This window comes from Hemicordylus capensis, chromosome 10, assembly GCF_027244095.1.
Source record: "Hemicordylus capensis ecotype Gifberg chromosome 10, rHemCap1.1.pri, whole genome shotgun sequence".
Classification (NCBI taxonomy): Eukaryota; Metazoa; Chordata; class Lepidosauria; order Squamata; family Cordylidae; genus Hemicordylus; species Hemicordylus capensis.
In genome coordinates, this window is record NC_069666.1 from 28,275,204 (window position 1) to 28,296,683 (window position 21,480).

Below are 21,480 nucleotides of genomic sequence, written 5' to 3' on the forward strand. Positions count from 1 at the left end.
CTTTTAAATTATGTATGGGGCCTTGATATGAGCGTGGTGAGCTTTTTCACACAACACATCATCAACTTGTGGAATTCTCTGCCACAAGATGTGGTGACAGCCAACAACCTGGATGGCTTTGAGAGGGGTTTAGATAACTTCATGGAGGAGAGGTCTATCATCGGCTACTAGTCGGAGGGCTAGAGGCCACCTCCAGCCTCCAAGGCAGGATGCCTCTGAGTACCAGTTGCAGGGGAGTAACAGCAGGAGAGAGGGCGTGCCTTCACCTCTTACCTGTGGGCTTCCCAGAGGCATCTGGTGGGCCACTGTGTGAAACAGGATGCTGGACTAGATGGGCTTCCTCAGGCCTGATCCAGCAGGGCTGTTCTGATGTTCTTATGTGAAGGGAATTGGGTGGGGAAAGTGAGATCAGGGGTGGGGCATCAGCTCACCGTGTCCCCTCAGTCATCAGGGGTGGGTGTGCCAGGCCTGCACTCCTTGTTTGCAGCCTTGAGTGTTGTTGGAGGAAGGCTGGATTAACAATGTTGTTGTTGGTTTTTCACCCACGATCAGTTGCATAAACCCCATTGATGTGCCTTCATGCAAACTCCCTTTCCATCAGGCTTCAAACAATGTTGTTATTTAAATAATTTGTTATTTTTTTGTTGAACTTTACCATAACCAGAGTGTTAGGGCCTGTAGTGACTTGTCCTGACAAGCCAGAGGAGTGCCAAACAAGGCTCAGCTGCCTCTAGTTCCGGGCAGCTTTGATGCCCCCACCCCATACTGCCCCACCCTGGCTTTAATGAGAGTTGCATTGCCTTCAGGTTGGCCGTTCGTCAGGTAAAGCGTGTCAACTCCTCGAGTCGGTGTCAACTCCAGGCGACCACAGAGCCCTGTGGTTGTGCTCTGCCACCCCCTTAAACCACCGTGTTCCTTGTTATAATTGTATCACAACCATGGGTAAATAGCTGTTTGTCAGTTTTTAAAGCAAAGCAGGGTATACATATGTTAAAGGCAATCAGAATGTCTGCATGTGATTGTGCGGTCAGGAAGGACACCTAGAAAAATCCTCCTGCAAACAGAGCTTGCCCGTGCCGTGAGTCTATGCTGAATGCCAACTGGCCGCAGTTCACTGAACACCATCTGCTCAGACACCTCTTTTTCCTTCCCCAGCAAAACCTTCCCAGGGGACTGACAACTGGCCTGAACATGTCAGAATCTCAGTTTAATATTTTGAATAATAATGCCTGATGGAAGAACTTGTTGGGCCACAAAGCTTGTGAATGTTTAGATCACTCTGTTAGAATGAATACGAGTTTTGCTTTTGACATTAATGGAAGGTGAATCATCCCTTACATCAGTTTATTGGGATTAAATGTGTGTGAACAAAGCAGTGAACAAAGGATTTGACATTGCTAATCTACTTTTGAAGAATCAGCTTTCATTGTACATTTCTCTGTATCACAACCAGCCCTGTGACAGCTTTCAGAATGTGCTTATTGTTTATTAATTATTATTATTAAACACTGATGAAGAAGTGATTGGAGAGGTTGCCCTGAAAAGCCCTTGGTCTGGGCCAGGATGTATCTCTGACATAGGGATTCTCGTGGCCTATGTGCCTGTTCAGACTCTTGGATCCGCATCTGGAGCCTGTGCTCCATGTCTGAAGGTTTCAAGTTCCCTCCGTGGCAGCATCTCCAAGATAGGGCTGAGAGAGATTCCCACCTGCAACCTTGGAGTAGCCGCTGCCAGTCTGTGAAGACAATACTGAGCTAGATAGACCAATGGTCTGACTCAGTATATGGCAGCTTCCTATGTTCCTGTGTCTGTCTGATGGGGGACAAGACAGGAGCTCCGTCTGTCTCAAAGAGAGCAGTTATTAGCTATTTGCCAACACATATTTTGACAGCTATTTGCAGGCAAAAGGGAGAGACATGGGAAACCTGACCACCAACTGCTTTCGCTGTTTGGGGTGTCCAGTTCATTGTCAACCCTGCCACAGTGTCCTGCTCGATTTAACTCTTCCCCTCGTTTGATGCAAAACAACCTAGCTGTTTTGTTTTGATTGTTTTAACCCACTTGAGAGCCCGTGTGGTGCAGTGGTGCAATAAAAAACCACATTGACAAATGTTCAACTCCACATGAAAAGGGGATTTATTGGTCTTCATGCGCCCCGCCAACCCTAGACCCCTCTCTGGGTGGCTTCACTGGCTTGCAAGTTACTAAAGGCAAAAGAAGGGAAAGCCAAAGGAAGCACTGAGAACCCTACGCCCCCCTCCTCCACCTTCCCCTCCACCTCCTCCCCTACCACCTGGCCGGCTAGGAAACCTAAGGCTACACCTCTGTATGATAAAAGTGCGGAGGGGAGAGGGAGTCTAATCGGAGGAGGAATCTAATCTGAGATTATGACCATGTATGTACTTTTTGTAATTTATGTGCTTTCTGTATTTTCTGTAATCTATGATACCTTTATACTGTATTATTTTTATGTTTCTATTGTAAATTTAAAATTTGTATTTTATCTTTATTATTTATTTATGTTTTACAATTTGTGATTTAATGAGGTTTCTGTATAGATTCTTTTCCATAACAAAATTTACAAATTTGTATTTTTCTGCACATTTTTTTGGCACATTTTGTATATTTCCTCTGTAGAGGTTCGTATTTTATCTTCTAACCTTTTCTATGTAAAATTGAAAGAAACTTTAAATATTTTTTACTCTGTATTTCGATCGTAATTTTAATGCAACGTATATTTTTAGTAGTTAGTAGATTCAATTTTAAAAAAGTGTAGTCCTCAAAAAAAAAAATTGTATTCCTAAAGGGCCCCACCCCCAGCGCATAATTGAACTCTGCCCCGCCCTCGCTGATTTTTCCGGGCTCCGCCCTGCTGCTCCTCCTCCGCCTCCGAGATCCGTCCACCGAGCCCTGGAGACTACAATTCCCAGGAGCCCTCGCGGCGGGGCGGGGCCGCGCGAGGGCGAGGCGCCCCTCCCCTTCCTTCCGCCCTGCGCGTGCGCGCGCCTCCTCCTCCTCCTCAGCCCGCCGCGCCGGAGTCAGTCAGCGGCCGCGGCGAAGATGGCGAAGACGTACGACTACCTCTTCAAGCTGCTGCTGATCGGCGACTCGGGCGTGGGCAAGACCTGCCTGCTCTTCCGCTTCAGCGAGGACGCCTTCAACACCACCTTCATCTCCACCATCGGTGAGGGAGAAGGAAGGAAGGAAGGAAGGAGGGAGCCCACCCCCGCCCACACACCCCTCCCAGCCCCCCACCCCGAGGCAGGAGGCCAGCGCAGGCCGCGGGTCCCGAGGAGCCAGGGGGCCGCCCGAGGGGACGACTCCTCCCCCCTCTCTCTCGCCCCTCCCGAGAGCCGCGCGGCCTGCAGGCTGGCCACTCGTCCGGTCGAGCTGCGCGGGTCACCTGACGGGCCGCCTCGCCGGGCTGCCGACGACGGGGAGCGGAAGCAGCCCCCTCCCCCATTCCGGGGCCCCGTCCGGAGGAGCCAGGGGGGCGCCCGAGGGAGCTCCCCTCTTCCCCCAACCCCCACTTCGTGCAGGCTGCTGGCCACTTGTCAGTTGGAGCCTCTGGGGTGTGGCGGGAAGGGGGGGGAGTGAGGAGCCACCTTAGGTGTCCCCCCCAGTTCCCTAGGATGAGGCAGGGGGGCTTAGTGGGGAGGGGCCTTTCTGGGGGCCAGCTTGGGGCCAGGGCAGGTGTGCGTCCCTGCCCCACGGCCAAGTGGGGCTGGAGGGGGATTTGGGGGTCGCTGACCAGGCACTCGAAATGGGGCTCTACCAGCTGTTGCCACCACCCCAGCCCCGCCTGGATCAGAGTTCCGGCCAAGGCCTCCCAAGGCTGCCCACTGCTGGAGAGGCTCCCCAGCTGCTGCCCTGTGTTGCTGGAGCCCTCGGGGTGCTCCTAGAAACCTTGCCTGCCCCTGGCTTTGCCTTGGGCTTGGCATCTGCCCTGAGTGGGTAGGCTACTTGCTTTTGAGGGGCACCCCTTCCCAGCAGCCTCCCCCTCTGGTTCCGGGCAGCCCCGATTTCCCGGGTGCCCTGGCAGCTGCTGCCAGCCAAAAGGAGGGGAGTTTGCAGCATAACCCCCCCCCCCCGGCTGCGCTTCCTGTTTTGTGAGCCTGTGCCCAAGAGAGGCTTGGCTCAGCTCTGCCACCCCTTGCTGTGCTGCTTCTGATGGCAGGCCTGTCACTCTTCCCTGGGGTGCATCTGTCCCGCTCCAGCAGCATTTGAATCACTCGCTTGGGTGGGCGGGAATGTCCTGGACTGTTGTCTAGAAGAGCGTGTAGTGCCTAGGTGGCTGAGCCAAACTTTGATTGAAAATACTTGATGGCTTCGTGGCTTATTTTTGATGTGTATTTCAACTGTGTTGTAGGCGACACAAGTTGTGACCCCTCTGACCAAATTGTGCTCACCAGCTGCATTGTGTGTCTTGTCAGCTGCTTGACAACCCACCAGTTCCTCCAATCCCAGCAAAGCCAAGTAGTTGGTTGAGCCCAATTTGTGGCTGCTGGCTTGGTAGATGTCAAGTTGTGCAAGCCTACCCTATTTCAGTATCCGGGGTGGGTTAACAGCAGTCTTACACGTTCATAGGTAAAGGACAGAAGGTTTGAAGAAACAAATGGAAAGCCAGGATTTAAAAATTAAAAAATGAGAAGCAGATATATTTCCTTTGATTGAGTTTTAGGCATGAGGTAGGGTATCTTACATGGCATGTCCTCTTTCTTCCGTTGGCACAGGGTAGTTGATTCTTTCATGGCCACTTGAGAAGGTTCTGAACTTGGGTCCAGCTGGTATCCAGCCATTTGTGTTTTCACGTATAACTGCCAGAGCACTTGAGCAATGATAACGGCTGTGGTAAATTGGATGGCATTTCCATGGCTGGAGGTAATAGATTACCGTATGCGATAAAAGAGTAGGAACACCCTTGATAAACTTTTGAGCAACCAGTAGAACTTAGTTGCAACTCATACAATTTCACTTGAGTAGTTCTGGGTGTGTAAAACAAATTACCGTAACACTTTTTTCCACAGGGGTTTATGTTTCTCAGACTTTGGGAAACTCCTATATCGGGCAGCAACGATATAGGAAAAGTGCTGAAAGGCATCATCTCAGACTGTGTGGGAGGAGGCAATGGTAAACTCCTCTTGTATTATACCATGAGAACCACATGGCTCTGTGGTCGCCAGGAGTCGACACCGACTCAACAGCACGATCTTTCCTTTCTCTTTCAGTTTTTACCTTGGGATATTTGCCACAGATGGAAATCCTTGTTTTTGCTTTTAGACACCTAGATTATATGATGAAAAGCTTTGCTGTCATGTTTAGTATTGAATTATGTGTATAAACTTCAGGACTGTTGGGTGACTATTGATAGGATATTCAGTTTGTTCTGCTGCAGTACTAGAAAACTTGTGTAAAACAGAAAATAGTATAATTATTTTGAAGCTAGAGTTGTAGGTTTGCTTAAGCAACCTGAGTACCCAGCATTTTCACTTGAATCAAAATGTGTCAATGGTTTGGCATCTTACTTTTCTGGAAATAGTTCATTTAGTGCTGGGGCATTTTAAAAGCTAATTTTTGAAATATCAAGTGGATTGGAAGTCAGTTTGTGTTTTGAAAGGCATTTGGCACTTTTAACCTTTTTAGTGGCTTTTTGCAGTGACACAGTACATTAAAAACACAATTATTATAATTAGGGGGAATACCATGATATACAGCTAAGGGTGGGCGGAGCAAGCGGGAGACACACCATAATACTGGTTAGGACAGCATACCAAAGTTCTTTCAAAAGAGGAGTTTTAATCAGCCTCTGGAAGGTTGCAAGAGAGCCCTTGAGATGTTAAGGACAATATTCCCAAGAGATGCTGCTGCTGCTTTGGAAAAGGCCTGAGATCTAGTTTCCCTTGTAGAAAGTCCAGTGAACGAGGGAACCCTAAGCAGGCCTTCCTCAGCTCAGGGCATGTAGGGGAACAATTGATGGAAGGCAGGGTGTTGCTTTGCTCGTCAGAGAACTGTCATAGTTACTGGCTTCCCAGCTATTGCTTCTACGTGCTGAGTGTACAGAAATGGTCAGGAAATGAAAGAGACCACAAGAAAAACTGCTCAAGCTGCATGTCATTTGTATGACATGAAAAGCTCTTAACTAGTGACTGTAACCAGGCTTGAGCAAGAGCGCTCCTATGTTCAGAGGCTCATTGTTTTTTGGATTTGCTGGGTTGCTCTCCTCTCAGGCTAGGCATATGTCTATCCGAGGGCTAAGCTTACATCTTAGGCTGCTAGGAAAAGGTTTTAATTACAATGTGAATGTAAATAAGGTTCCTTCATAAAGAAACAATGATTTAATCTGTCGTCCTTCTGGGGAGGAGAGCTGATCTTGCACTAAAGAGCACGACTTTGCCCCTTTGCTAAGCAGTGTCTTCCTTGGTTTGCATTTGGATGGGTGACTACATGTGAGTGCTGTCTGCTGGAAGATGTCTCTGAGCATCTGCTTGCAGGCAGAAGGTCCTAGGTTCAATCCCTGGCAGCATCTGCAGGTAGGGCTGGGAGAGACTCCTGCCTGCAGCCTTGGAGAAGCCTCTGCCTGTCATTGTAGATGATACTGAGCTAGATGGAGCAAGGGTCTGACTCGGTAGAAGGCAGCTTCCTATGTTCTATTCTGTGTCTTCCTGTTGGATGAAAAGTGTTGTCACTCATAATGCTAATGTGATCTTGATGTCCTTGCATATTGTAATGTGATTGTAAAACCTATATTTACCTGAATTTTTCATTTAAACTTTTTAAAAACTGCTTATCTGAGAGGAACAATATGCACATAAATGGCATAAAAGAACCTCCCGGGCATTTTTAACTGTTGTGAGTGAAAATGTCCTAGGAGAAATCTTGCAGAGCATTGCTATAATGCCTGAATATTTTAAGTGTCTTCAGAAGTTGTTGAGGCATCTAAACTGACTGGAAGTCCGTGAGCCCTGAGTCAGTCATACCATGTGGTGGTGCTGGACATGCGATTGTGGACAGTTGGTTCAGTGTGGAAGACCACATGGCTAGTGCATCAGGAGGCTGTATCTGGAGCTGGGAACATCCTGTGTTCCTGGACAGCTAATAATTGGCTACTGGCACCTAGCAAGCTGATATTTTTCCAGATCTCATTGTAATAAGGATTTCAGTTGTTTTTCTTCCTATGCAATTAATGACTGTCAGGCTGTAACCATATGGTCTTGTGATACTAAGTTCTGTGAAATGTTGCGGCCATGTTCACGCAAGGCATATGCATAACTTGATTACTCATTACTGGATGAACTGCAGCTGAATGGCTGGGCTGGCTGACTCTAAAGAGCTTTATGTTTTGCATAATATGAACAGTCTTAGCTCTTGTGATGATCTGTGATGCATTCACATGTTCAAGTAATTGCTTGATGATGCTGTCATCAGGTGATGAACAGGCACCTGTGAACCTGTCCCTAGGAGTGACAGTTGCCTTACCTGTGATAGGAGACGTTTATTGTTCCCTGTCTGGTGGGGGCTTAAAAGGCTGAATAGCAACTCCCCAAATAATGTGCTGTTTTTCTTGCCTCGTTATCTTGGCTTCTTCTGTGCCTACAGCAACCCATTGTATCTGCTACTTTCTCGGGCAACTTTATAAGCTTGATGCAATCTGTTTTTGGTTGGCTAATTTCTAAGTTTTTCCAGCACTTCTTAACCCAGGGTTGCTCAAGCTTGAGTCCCCGGATGTTGTTGGACTATAGCTCCCATCATCCCTACACACATCTGGGGACCCAAGTTTGAGAAACCCTGCCTTAATCCTTTTTCTGCAACAGCGTGGAAATAGTGGCTGTAGAAAAGCAATGTAAGGGACAAAGTTGCAAGAGTTGTTCAAGAATAAAAGTAAGGTCTTTTACCCAAGCAACTGCTTATGGGTTGAATGTTGTTTGCTTAGTCTTTTATTTACATTTTATTTTATTTATTTATTATTTTATTTTATTTTTTGCTTATCTTTTATTTACAGTTTCTTGTGATTCCTCTGCTATGGTGACATTTTTGTCCTGTGGTACTGTAGTCCTGAATCTCTTCTCACTTTCTGGCCTTTGCTTCAATAGCCGCTAAAGATGTGTAAGTGTTGTATTTCAGTCCCAGAGGACTTGGAGGATCATGAGCTCACCTGGGGTTTAATAGAAATGCTGTACTGTGTAAAAATGTGCCTAGTTCTGTCCAGTTTGTTATAGCCTTGTTGTTGGAACTCTGTGGTGCAGTCAAGACACACTTCCATTGTATTGGTAGGGTGTGGAGATTGGTTGAAGAGGCCACTCAGTAAGTCATTGGAAGCCCGTATCTGTTGGGGCAAGTTTGACTGCTTTTCCCTTGCACCCACTCCCCTTTATGCCAGTGACTGACCCAAGTTGCTTATGGCTGCTTATGATTCTCTTCTGCTCTCTCTTTCAGTGGTACGTCATGTTTCAGAATGGCCTGTTCCTGTGTACAGTCCTCTGGGTTCCATTTTGCCTTTTCCTCTGCACCTCATATAGCAGCAAGATAGAGGCTTATGTCTATTTCCTTTACGCATAATCAATCTGTAGCAGGAACCTGCTCTTGTATGCTTACATCTCTGCAAATGTCTATGTTTAGTGGAAACATCTCTGACTCAAGAACTTTGCAGTCAGGATTTTACGGGTTCCTTGAATGGAAACTCTTGCCCCTACTCAGATCTTATCTAAAAGGGAAGTGAAACTTGACCTGAACGTGTACAGAGTCAGCTTACTTAAGTCACTATAGAGTTGCATTGAACACTTCTAAAAAGTTGGTCAAAGGTCTCAAACTTGGGTCCCCAGATGTTGCTGGACCACCACCACAACAAATATTTATATACTGCTTTTCAACAAAAGTTTCCAAGGTGGTTTACATAGATAAATAATAAATAAGATGGCTCCTTGTCCCCAAAGGGCTCACAATCTAAAAAGAAACATAAGACACCAGCAACAGTCACTGGAAGTACTGTGATGGGGGTGGATAGGGCCAGTTACTCTCCCCCTGCTCTATAAAGAGAATCACCACGTTAAAAAGGTGCCTCTTTGCCCAGTTAATGGGGATATTCCCATTATTCTTTGGCTGTTGTGGCTTGGATGATGGGAGTTGTAGTCCAGTAACATCTGGGGACCCAAGCTTGAGAACCCCTACATTACGTAATAAAAGCTGCCTTGTGTTAATATGCTATTCTTCCTCTGGGTCTTCTATTATACTAGGATACTAAGGTACCATGATTGGTCTGATGACTGCGTTATAGTTCTGGCCTTTGGGTAGCCTTTAATTTCTTTGTATTAAGAAAGAAATTGTATTACTTTCTGGTTAAATGTGTTGGCTTTACAATAGCTTTTGGGAGAGTTCTTCTTGCCAAACACTGCTAGAGCTCTTCAGATTGCAACATTAATGTAAGCTGGATTTGTGTGGTTCTCTCCCTTACGGCCTGGGAGGGGTTTGGAATTAAATGCAGAAACTTGCTGACTATGAAACAAACTTGGTAATATTTACATTCTTATCCAGGATGATATCAGCATCTGGCAGTATGTCCAGAAAGGCTGTTTGTGTGTCTAATAGCTGGAACAGATATTTCTGCTTACAGAATTTTTTTCTCTGGTTTCATCTTATGTGGCTCCATTTTGATTATGATAAACATCTTCAGTGCAACATCAAATTTGAAGATTTCACTGAATATACTGGCATAAAGTAATCTTGCTTGGGAAGAATTATAAAATAATTAAGGAGAATATAAAAACAGCTCTACTGGATCAGGCCCAAGGCCTATCTAGCCCAGCATCCTGTTTCACACAGTGGCCTACCAGATGCCCCTGAGAAGCCCACAGGTAAGAGGTGAGGGCATGCTCACTCTCCTGCTGTTGCTCCCTTGCAACTGGTATTTAGGGGCATCTTGCCTCTGAGACTGGAGGTCGCCTATAGCCACCAGACTAGCAGCCATTGATAAGCCTGTCTTCCATGAATTTGCCTAAGTCTCTTTTAAAGCCATCCAAGCTAGTGGCCATCACCACATCTCATGGCAGAGAATTCCATAGATTAATGTGTGAAAAAGTACTTTGTCCTAAATTTCCCGGCCTTCAGTTTCATGGGATCTAGTTTTGTGAGAGAGGGAGAAATTTCTTTGTCAACTCTGGTCTACTCCATGCATAATTTTTTACACCTCCATCATGTTTTCCCATACTCTCCTCTTTTCCAGACTAAAAACCCCCAGATGCTGTAGACTTACCTCATAAGGAAGGTGCTCCAGGCTCCTGATCATCTTGGTTTTCCCTTTCTACACCTTTTCCAGTCGTACAATGTCCTCCTTAAGATGTGGTGACCAGATCTGCACACAGTACTCCAGATGTGTCCACACCATAGATTTGTATAAGGGCATTAGCATTTTTATTTTCAGTTCCCTTCTTAATGACCGCTAGCATGGAATTTGCCTTTTTCACAGCTGCCGCGCACTGTCAACACTTTCAACGAGTTGTCCACCACGACCCCAAGATCTCTCTCCTAGTCAGTCACCAACAGCTCAAATCCCATTAGTGTATATGTGAAGTTGGGGTTTTTTGCCCCAGTATGCTTCATTTTACACTTGCTTACATTGAACCCGCATTTGCCGTTCTGTCACCCACTCCCCAGTTTGGAGAGATCCTTTTGGAGTTCCTCACAATCTGTTTTGGATTTCACTACCCTAAATAGTTTAGTGTCATCTGTAAATTGGGCCCCATTGCTGGTTACCCCAACTTCTAGATCATTTATGAACAAGTTTAAGAGCACTGGTCCAAGTACAGATCCTTGGGGGACCCCATTCTTTCTTCCCTCCATTGTGAAAACTGTCCACTTATTCCTATCCTCCGTTTTCCTGTTCTTCAACCATTTATCAATCCACACATGAATCTGTCCCCTTATCCCATGACTGCTAAGTTTTCTCTCAAGAGCCTTTGGTGGGGAACTTTGTCAACAGCTTTTTAGAAGTCCAAGCATACAATGTCAACCAAATCACCTTTATCCACATGCCTGTTGACACTCTCAAAGAACTCAAAAAGGTTAGTGAGACAAGACGTGCCCCTGCAGAAGCCATGCTGGTTCTCCTTCAGCAAGGCTTGTTCTTTTATATGTTTAACAATTTTGTCCTTAAGTATGCTTTCCATCAGTTTACCCGGCACAGAAGTTAAGCTAATCAGCCTGTAGCTCCTGGATCCCCTTTTGAAAACTGAAGTTACATTAACTACTTTCCAGTCCTCCTGTACAGAGCCTGATTGTAGGGACATTTTTGCTAGGAGATCAGCAATTTCATATTTGAGTTCCTTCAGAACTCTTGGGTGGATGCCAACTGGCCCTGGTGATTTGTTAATTTTTAGTTTTTTAAGACAGTTTAGAACATCCTCCCTCATTGCCTCAAACTGGCCCAGCCTCCAAGCCTGAGAAACTCAGTTCTGGAGTAAGTATGTGGTCAGTGTCCTCCACCATGAAGGCAGATGCATTCAGCTTCTCTGCAATCTCCTTATCCTCTGTAATAAAAGGCTTGAGTGTGCGCCCGTGTCTCTGCGCCCGTGTCTTTCTCGGCCATTCTGGGCATGCGCAGATCGCATGCCCAGACCGTCCGAGAAAGATATGGCCGCAGAGACACGGCGGCCATGTTGGAGAAGGAGAAGCGGCCAGGCGGGAGGAGGAGGCGGCGGGGGAAGCTGGCCGAGGCAGCGGCGGAGCCATGGCTGAGGCCTGGCCGCGCCGCCGAATCCGGGCGGGGGGAAGAGGACCCCCCCCACCTGAAACCACCGCGGGAAGAGCCGCCGGCAGCCTGCCGAGTGCCGGCAGGCAGAAGCAGGGACCGGCGGCTCGCGGAGGAGAAGAGCTCCGCCCGCCCGCCCGCCCCTGGCGGCAGCAGCAGCAGTTGCTGCAGCTCCTCCTCACGCCCAGCCCGGGGAGGGAGGTGCAGGCAGCAGCTCAGCAGGGCGAGCCATGAATGCTGCTGCTCCACTGGCTGCCTGGCCATCGCCACCGTCCCCGGGGAAGTGGCCCTGCGCGCGCCTGCCCCGCTCCTCCTTCTCCGGGGGCAGCCCTCAAGGGGCTTCTTCGTGGCGGCCGCTGCTGCCTCCCTCCGGCGGGGCTCTGCTGCTGCTGCTGCTGTTGCACTTTCTAACGGCGGCGGGTCCGGGCCGGCCGCAGAGAGGGGAAAAACGTAACCCAACTAGTGCCCGTTATTTTAACGGGCTTAAAAATAGTAGTCCTCAATAACCCCTTTCACGCCTTCATCTAAGGGTCCAACTGCCTCCCTGGCAGTTTTTCTGCTTCTGATACATTTAAAGAAATTTTTTTATTCCCTTGTCACTTTTAGCTATATGCTCCTCAAACTCTCTTCTTGCATCCCTTATTGTCTCCTTGCATTTATTTTGCCAGAGTTTATGTTGTTTTCTGTTCTCTTCATTTGGGCAGGACTTCCATTTTCTGAAGAAAGTCTTCTTCCCTTTTATAGCTTCCCTGACTCTACTTGTTAGTCACTCTGGCGGCGTCCTGAACATGTTGGTACCTTTCCTTCTCCTTGGTATACATTCCAGTGAGCTTCTATTATTGTGGTTTTGAATAAGTTCCATGCTTTCTGGAGTGATTTGACCCTCCTGACTTGCCCTTACAGTTTATTTTTTACCAGTCCCCTCATTTTTTAGAAGTTTCCTCTTCTGAAGTCGAGTGCATATGTGTTGGACTTCCTTGGTAGTGCTCCACTTGCATATAAGCTGAATTGGATCACACTGTGGTCACTATTCCCCAATGGTCTGGCAACCCGCACCAGGGCCTGGGTACCACTCAGGATTAAGTCCAAAGTCACCATCTCTCTGGTTGGTTCTCTGACTAACTCTTCTAAGGCACAGTCATTCAGCATGTCTAGAAATTTGGCCTCTCTGTCCACATGAATTTGCCCAGACTATGTGTGGGTAATTCAAGTCACCCATTATTACCACTCTGTCCCTCTGACGCCTCTCTTATTTGCTTCTCCAACTTCAGGTCACTCTCAGCATTTTGATCCAGAGGGCAGTAGCATGTCCCTAGTAACACATTTCCTTTCAGCCCTGGTGTTGTCATCCATAATGATTCTATGGAGGACTCCAGTGCTCCTGGGTTTTCTAGCTGCTTGGATTCTATCCTTTCTTTTATATAGAGTGCTACTCCTCTCCCCACCCCACCCATCCTTTCTGTAGAGTTTGTACCCAGGAATAAGTGTCCCACTGGTTCTCACTATTCCACCAGGTTTCCATTATGCCCACTATATCTACCATATGCAAAATAGAGACTTTGCTTTAGAAATTCTACTTCAGTACAGAAGCATTGTATTTAAAGAAGCAACTCTTTAATAGTATGCACAACCAGCCTGAAGAAGAGTTCTGGAGGCCTTGAAAGCTTGATTACAACTTGGTGATATTTAGTTGGTCCTAATAAATATAGCATCCTATGCTAGCAAGGATCTTTTGTAGAACCCTAGAATTGGGAGGGACCTGGGAGGTTGTCTAATCCAACACTCTACGCAGCACAAGAATCTGCCATAGCAGCTTTGGGCAGCTAGTGATCAGCACGTTTATTTGTTTGGTTTATATCCTGCCCCTAGTAGATGTTACATTCCTGAAGATACTAGCATGACTCAAGTTCTTCCCTAATCAGAGTTGGTGTCTGAAAGATCTATAGCTTTAGATTCTGATTAACTTACAGCTTCATGGACCTTCAGAAAGTTGAAAGCTGGCAGGAAGTGAAATGAGGTCTTTTGGCGGGGATGGAGGGATGCTGGTTTGCTCCTTGATACTATGTGTGCACATGTGCAGCTCAGTTTATTTCACTTGATGTAGAAGGTGGAGGAATCTGAGGCAAGTGAGGAGCCGAAGACTGTTATCCCAAGGCCTTGCCACCCAGTTGCAGGAACAGTATTCTTGGCAGACTCCCAACTAACTACTCTTGCATGAAATAGTTGGAGATGTTCTGTATTTCTACAACATTTGAAAGCACTTTCCCAACAAGACCTCTGAATGTTATTGTTTAGTAACTTTGTTAAAGCAGAAATACTTTCCTCACTAATGTTACTGCTTCAGAATCTTGGATCCATGAGGTTGGCTATAACAATATTCTTTTAAAATGGTGTTTTTAAAAAGTGTGACCGTGTAAACCTTTTATTGGGGAAAATAGAAAAACTGGGAGAAGGAGAATGGGGGAACTTGGTGTGAGTAGTGCTGTCACACACACACACACACACACACACACACGCCCGCCGCCAGCCAGTTGCCTCTCTGGTTCAAGCTCCCGCCTGAGTAATCAGGTAAATGGGCTGTGGGAGGAGGGGCAGATTAGGCGACTTGATTTGAGATGGCTTATCTTGGCTAAAAGTAACACTTTCAGAAATAAACTCTTATTCATCTGGGCATTCTTAACAGGCCGTTCTGAATGTTGGTCTTTGCTCTAGGGTTATGCTTATGGGTGCAGAGCTGATGCTACTGGCGTGTGAATGTTTTCGCTCATTGACTTTTGTTTCTGTGTATTGTAGTTCTGTTGGTGCCATGGCTTGGCTTGTATGGGGGAAGCTTCAGTCCCTTTGTTTTTCCTCTTGACAGATGTCTGATGGCTTCATCCTCCTTTAATTGGCAGATGGAGCTTTCTTAGATGTGTGTCTGTCCCATTTGACTGACATGGAGACAATTGTTTTGTTTAAATAGCAATTAACCCTTACTGATTAGGCATGAGTGCAACTCCTGACTGAACAACATCTGAAGTTGTGTGCCCTAAGAGGCAGCTTGATGCCTTGTCTGTGTCCTTGCAACACAGAGAGAATGTGTGTTCTAGTTAGACAGCTGGACCCGGCTTTAATGTGCCACTGAAGTGCATTGTTGGCTTTTTGAAAACTCTAACCTAATTTGATACTAATCTCAGCTCAGAGTCTGGTTGCAAGGAAACCCTTGTTGGGCTTTCCCTCGCTCTGTCTTGCCTGACAACTAGCAGGAGGCACCCTCCAGCTCCCTCTCACCTGTGGCATTCTCCAGGTTAATGCACTATATATAAAGTCAGTGCTCCCATTGCTAACGTCATGACTCTTAGCAAATGTATAGTGCCTACAGCAGCAAAAGCACGACTTGCTCTCAGTAAAGCAGGGGAGATAATCTCATGTGGGCTGCCTGAGAGACTCCAGCCTAGGAGTCCTTTATTATTTATTTGATTTATTTGCATATGCCTTTCAGGCCAAGGCCTCTCGACATGATTTACGTACAGCTAAAACACAGAATATACAGCTTTCTGGCTTTTACTGCTGGTGGTTTTTACAGCTGCAGCAGGCCTGTGTATAACCCCCAGGAAAATGACCACAGATGGAAGAGCAGTCCCTGGCAGCTAATACTACTACTACTACTACTACTACTTCGCAGTAGCAAGGGCTGCAGGGACAAGATAGCAACAGCCCTCGTCCCAGCCCAGGGGTGTTGCCTGTTGCAGGAGGCCTGACAGAAAGGGAAATCTTCCCTCCTGTCCCTCTTCATTCATCGCCCAGGAAAGGGACCTGCCAAGGCAAGAGCTGAGCCAAGATGGGGACGGCTTTGCTTTGTTACTCCACACATGGCCTCTTCGCTGCTGGACATGGCGTGCTCTGATTCAGATGCATTCCATTGTAGCAGCTAGTCACCTAATGGCGCAGCAGGGAAATGCTTGACTAACAAGCAGAAGGTTGCCAGCTCGAACCCCCACTGCTACTATATTGGGCAGCAGCAATACAGGAAGATGCTGAAAGGCATCATCTCATGCTGTGTGGGAGGAGGCAATGGTCAACCCTTCCTATATTCTACCAAAAGAAAACCACAGGACTCTGTGGGCGCCAGGAGTCGAAATCGACTTGACAGCACACTTTACCTTTACCTAGTTGCAGGTAGACTGTTGGGGTGTATTGTCCGCCAGTAGTAGTGTGCCTGGTAGAATTGGAAAATATCTGCTGAACTGAACACGGCTGCCTGAGAAATCCTAGCTGACTAGGATGTGAGAAGGGACATTTTGCTTTTAAAGTCCTCAGCGTCTTTGTGGATGGCCTGTTAGGAGCAATGAATCAATGGGACAGTTCTGAGGACCTGTTTTGGGAGGAATGTTAATAGGGGCTTCCACAGGACTTCAAGTGAAAGTCTGCAGGTAAATGTGATTTGGCCAATCTGGCACTAGGTTGCCACTGACCATAAAGTGCTTAGTATTCTTCTACAGTAAAATCGAAAGCTGTGTTTGACTCAGCAATAAACATATGAGAATAGTTTTGTCTTTTTGTGCTATTCCCAGTTGTTGACTTGGAATTTTAGGGCTGCTGGTAAGAGGACAGATGAGCTAGACAGTTTATTTAATCTGGCTCTAAATCAGGGTAGCTTGTGGTCTGGCAAGGTGGTCCGGTTCTTACCGAAAGGCTTTAATCTGATCTGTTCAATGACTGTGGGTGTTTTACTGAAAGGAGATGGTTGGGGCAGGGGGAGAGATGCTACATCAGCAGAGGTCTTGGCCATAACAAGGGAAGAGTCCTCCCTAAAATGCCTGAGACCTGGCACGTGTCAGTCTGAAAACAGTTACTACTTGGGACTTGTGATGCCTTCTCTAAATGAACATGCATTCTTTGCTGCAGTGGAATTCAGTTCCCTCTGTTGGCCATATGAACTTCATATGCTTGCATTCCATACTGCTTATGCAAGAGGCTTCTCACAGTGGAATCGTTATACATCTTAATGAGAAGTTATTTGCATGCATGAATTTCCCTGAACAATGCTCTAACTGTTGGAAGCACACTCTTTGACTTGGGATAGTGGCTTGTAACAATTGCGTGATTGATAGTTTCAAGAGACTAATTCTGCAAGTAATCAGGTTAGTAATTTCCTCCTTAAAGGGACACTGGAAGTCTAAAAATAACAGTTGGGTGGGTTTAATTTATTGTGACAGCACCATTTGCAGCCGTGCTTAGGTTTTGGCATTTTTACATATTGATATGGCTGGTGAACTAGCTTCCAGTTATCACTGATGTACGTAACACCATCATATCTTGGATCCATGCTAAATGTCAGGAGCACAATATGGGTGGTTCCTCGGTTATACCATCTTCAGTAGACTCCCAGTGTGTTTCTGGGCCAACTCAAGGTGCTGGTTGTAACCGTTAAAGCCCTAAACACCAGGGTATCTGAATGACCACTTCCCCACCACCCCATTATGAACCCACTGACACAAGGATCTGTAGGGACACCCCTGCTTTGGGTCTCTCCTCCCTCAGATGTGGTTGGCAATGACCCAGGACAGGGTCTTCTTGGAATGCCCTCCCCCTTGTGGCTTGACAGTCCCCCATGTCTAGCTGTGTGTTGCTGTGCTGTAAAGACTCCTTTGAGGCAGGCACAAGCCTGCTAATGCTGTAGTGGTTTAGTGATTCTGCCCCTTGTAATTGTTTCTGTTGAACTTTGGTATGCTGTGCTTTGTACGGTTAACATTTTGTATTTGTATTAATTCTTGGCTGTATACTGCCTTGAGTACTGCTTAAGGCAGAAAGATGATAGAGAAATTTCCTAAATAATTGTAGTAGTAGCAATAAGAAACCAGCTATGGCTGGTTCGCCAGCAGCAACCCTACTTGGAGAAGTCAAACTTGACCTTAGTCACGCATGCTTTGGTAATGCCAAGATTGGACTACTTAAATGCACACTACGTGGGGCTGCCCTTGAAGATGGTTTGGAAGCTTCAGCTTGTTCAGGATGCTGTTGCAAGGATGTTTGTGGGCACAAGTTGTTTCATGAGTGTCACACCCATCCTGCGGAAGCTTCATTGGATCCACTTCATACTGGTCCATATACTCATCTGGGCTAGATTCAAGGTTCTGGTCTTGATCTTTAAAGCTCTACATGGATTGGGGCCGGGGTACCTGTCAGACTGCATTTTCTCATATGAACGTGCCAGGGCCCTCTACTCGGCATCTCAGGCCCTGCTACCAGCAGAGATCCAGTTGGCGTGGACTAGTGATGGCCTTTTCAGTTGTGGCCCCTAACCGGCTTCGGAACACGCCCCCCCCCCAAGAGCTTCACCATGCCCTCCTTCAGTGTTTTTAAAAAACAATTAAAGTACATCTTTTAAAAGAGGCTTTTAAATGTTATCTGCTGCTTATATCTGGTAGGTGTTTAGTTTTTTAGTTTTCTGTTTCTAACTTTCTGTTTAAATTTGAAACTTTCAAAATTTGTAATTTTAAATGTGGTTTTAGTCTGGTCTTTTAATTTGTTCAACTTTATTAATGTTTTGTTTTACACTAGCTGATCAGGCACAGAGCATCTGTGCCCCTAGTTCGCTGCCACTGCTTTCTCCCTTGCCACCACTGTTTTGCCCGCCCGCCCTGCTCCATTCTTTCCACCCTGCCCGCCGTCTTCATCCTTCCCGGCCTGCCCGCCAGCCATCTGTTTCCCAACCTGCCCACTGCTGCCTGCCACTGTTTTCTTCAGCCGGCCATCTGGCACCATTCACTACCATTTTTCTGCTGGCGGCCAGCCACCATTTTCTCCCTCCACCCTCATCCCGTGGCTCTCTGGCACCTCTCTGAACTCTCGCGAGAGCTGCCACACATGGGATTAGCCACGGGTATGCCTTAGAGAAATATATATAAAGAAGATTGTATCTGTTTTGCTGATGATATGAGCCACCCCAAGCAGTAGTGTACTGGAGGTGGGTGGGGTATAAATATTTTTTAAAAAGAACTACTAACATGTTTGGCCATACATAGAAGCAATATCAAATAGATTACTTCCCTGCCCTTTTGGTCTTTCAGTGAGGGGACTCTGTGCGTGCAGAGGCTGTACTTCGGACCTGGGGCAAAAGAGCCATGGAGGCTTCGGTCATCTTTAACTGTGGAATCATTATTTTCTCCTTTCAGAAGTGATTCAGCATTTTATGCATGTTAATTCCCCTGCCAGATTAATGCTGTGAGGCATGTTTTTGGAAGCTTTGTTCTGAGAGTTGTTTGGAAGATATTTCCCTAAAGGATAGCTATAAGGCTCCATCTAAAATCTCCCTAATCTGGGCCTTGTCTTACTAAATGTCAGTATTCTGTCCCTGAAGAGGCAGCCCTCTCCTGGATTGTAAGAGCACCTCTTTGCTGGGCGTCCAAGCACACCTGCCAGCATCACTGTGCTTCTCCTGACCTGGTTAATGAGTCTTAAAGTGCACCAGAATAGAAAATGTGCCCAAGCTCAGTCTCCTTATCTATGGCAGGCTTAATGATGGAGTCTTTTATCTATTATACTTTTGCCTTTTAACCCTTCTCAAGGTTCAGGGTTTTCTAGTGGCAGCTTATGATGGCATATATTTGATTTTATGGCTCTTCAGAAATTTGTGGCTGAGGCACACTTGTATCCCCCCGCAAACTATAGCAGCTAAGCAGTAAATTGAAAAGAGGATTGGGAATAGAATGGGGAATGTTCACCATGCTATATGAAATCAGGATTCTGGTAGTTGAGAGGAGCTGGGTTCTCTGTACTTGGTGGGCATGCATCCGTGCACTGTTCATGGCCCTAGTTGATTTCTGATGTTTTACTTACTCTACCGTATTCTTTGCTTCAGATAAATATGTGCTCTCGGCTTGGTAAGTTCCTCATCAGTATTCTGCATTCTCAAGCAGTTGCCAAAGCAGCCTTGCAGATTTTTCTGGGGAAGGAAGCCAAAGGTGAAAATTCAGATTGATTGCTTGTCTTTGACTTTGTACAGCACAACACTAGCAAGTCACAGTTGTACTCCACCCTATTACTAATACTCAGAAGGTGCCTCCCACAAGCATTGTTGTCTAAAGCCTCTAGTTTGTGTCCATCCAAGTAAAGGGCTCACACAAGCAAATCTTGAGGCTTTCTTCCATTTTGATTCATAACTTGTCTTTTTTCAAAAAACGAACAAAACAGATCTCAGACTTCAAGAATTAAAGGCCTGTGTAACCATAACTTAACTGGGGGATGTGTAATTTGCAATGTGTGTTGTCTGCAGATTTGTTGTAAAGGCTAGCAGTAATAAGAATGAACTATGTCTCCAGGGTTAGATGTGATACTTGGGATCGAATATTGGTGCCTGTGTACTGCTCAGCACTCTCCCGGAGGCTCCTATGTGCGCATAACACAAAGCACGACAGATTTTAATCACTGGGCTGCAAAGCCAACAAAGTGATCTGATCAGTAGGACTTACCATTTCATCTTTGACACTTTCCAAAGTGTAACCACAAGGTTTGCCTTGCAAGAAATTGCTTTGGCATTCATGTTGGCTTTAGTTCTGTTCGGAGAGTTGTAGGTTTTGTGTGTGTAGTATCTTCTCCGGATATAGTGTATCTGCTTGCATGCTTAAAAATGAGTTTCAGGTCATTCAGTTCTCAGGTCAGGGTTCTCGAGGGATATTATCTGTGTCTTGTTCATGCCATTTTACTTAAAACCTTGCAAATAGGCTGGTTGCATGTGACTCTGTAACAGCTGAGAGGGGCTTATAGCAGTACCCTGCCTGGAGATAGGAGCTGAATGACTTGCAAGAAAAAGCTGAGGGCAAGGGCTGCTGCTTAGTGCTGTTGAAGGTCCCAGTGCCATTACAGGAGTGGTGGAGGGATTCCCCTTGGCACACGGAAAGAGAGTCTCTTCCAGCTACCTCTTCCCAGTGGCCTACGAAACATGCATCACTTACAGGCTTTACTTTAGCCATTCTGTACGTTTACAGATTTGTTTCACCCTTCCATATAAACTAGCTGGGCTGGGCGCAGAGCATCTGTGCCTCTAGATTGGCCCAGCCGTTCTCTCCTGCCCGCCACTGCCGCCGTTGTTCTCTCGCTGGCCACCCGCCAGTGCTTTCTTGTCCACCCGCCTCCAGCTGCCCTGCCTCCAGCTCCTCCTCTGCCGGCCGCCTCCTGCTTCACCTCCTCATCCCGCTGGCACAGTCCCACCGGCAGGCTGCCTCTGCCGGCCAGCGTGGCTGTTTTCTTCCCTGTCCCGGTGGCTAGCCGGCAGAGCTGCAGCTATCCGAGAGCTGCCACACATGGGATCAGCCATGGGCACATCTTAGAGAATTAAATATACAGATATAGATATTTTGAGAGCCGCTTACAACACTGAACAGTAAAAAGAATAACATTGAAAAATCCCAATAAAATAGCAGATGAATTTGTGGCATCAAAACTATGTCAGCACAGGTGGAAAGGCGTGGGAAATCAAAGGAGGTCTTTCCAAGGAAAGACTTTAAGAGGTGTGTCAGGCCAGCTCTCCAAGGAGAGCATTCCACAGGCAGGGTGCCAGAGCTAAGAAGATCCTTTTCCCAGGAGTAGCAGGCCCAGGCCCCCTTCTCACATTGCTTTTTGTTAAGTATAACACACGCAGGCTGGTTATATGGTCCCTGCCTCTTGGAAACATTCTGTTTCAGGATTGGAAAAGAGAGGGTTTTTTAAAAGATGGCAATGAAAAGGTGAGTTCATTTAATTCGGATATAAATGCAATT

At 46.5% G+C, this 21,480-nt stretch overlaps 1 protein-coding gene across 2 annotated transcripts in view; it reads left to right on the top strand.

The window, feature by feature from the left end:
• Positions 1–21,480, top strand: part of RAB8B (RAB8B, member RAS oncogene family) — a 53,062-nt gene that overhangs the window by 3,299 nt on the left and 28,283 nt on the right. Inside the window, exon 1 of one of the 2 annotated variants that reach the window (XM_053271884.1) lies at positions 2,968–3,184. The exons of the other annotated variant lie outside the window; for it this stretch is intronic. Within the exon in view, the coding sequence (XP_053127859.1) occupies positions 3,061–3,184 (124 nt within the window). The 5' untranslated portion in view covers positions 2,968–3,060. Of the gene's footprint in view, positions 1–2,967; positions 3,185–21,480 lie in introns of those variants that run through there. 2 annotated transcript variants of the gene reach the window in all.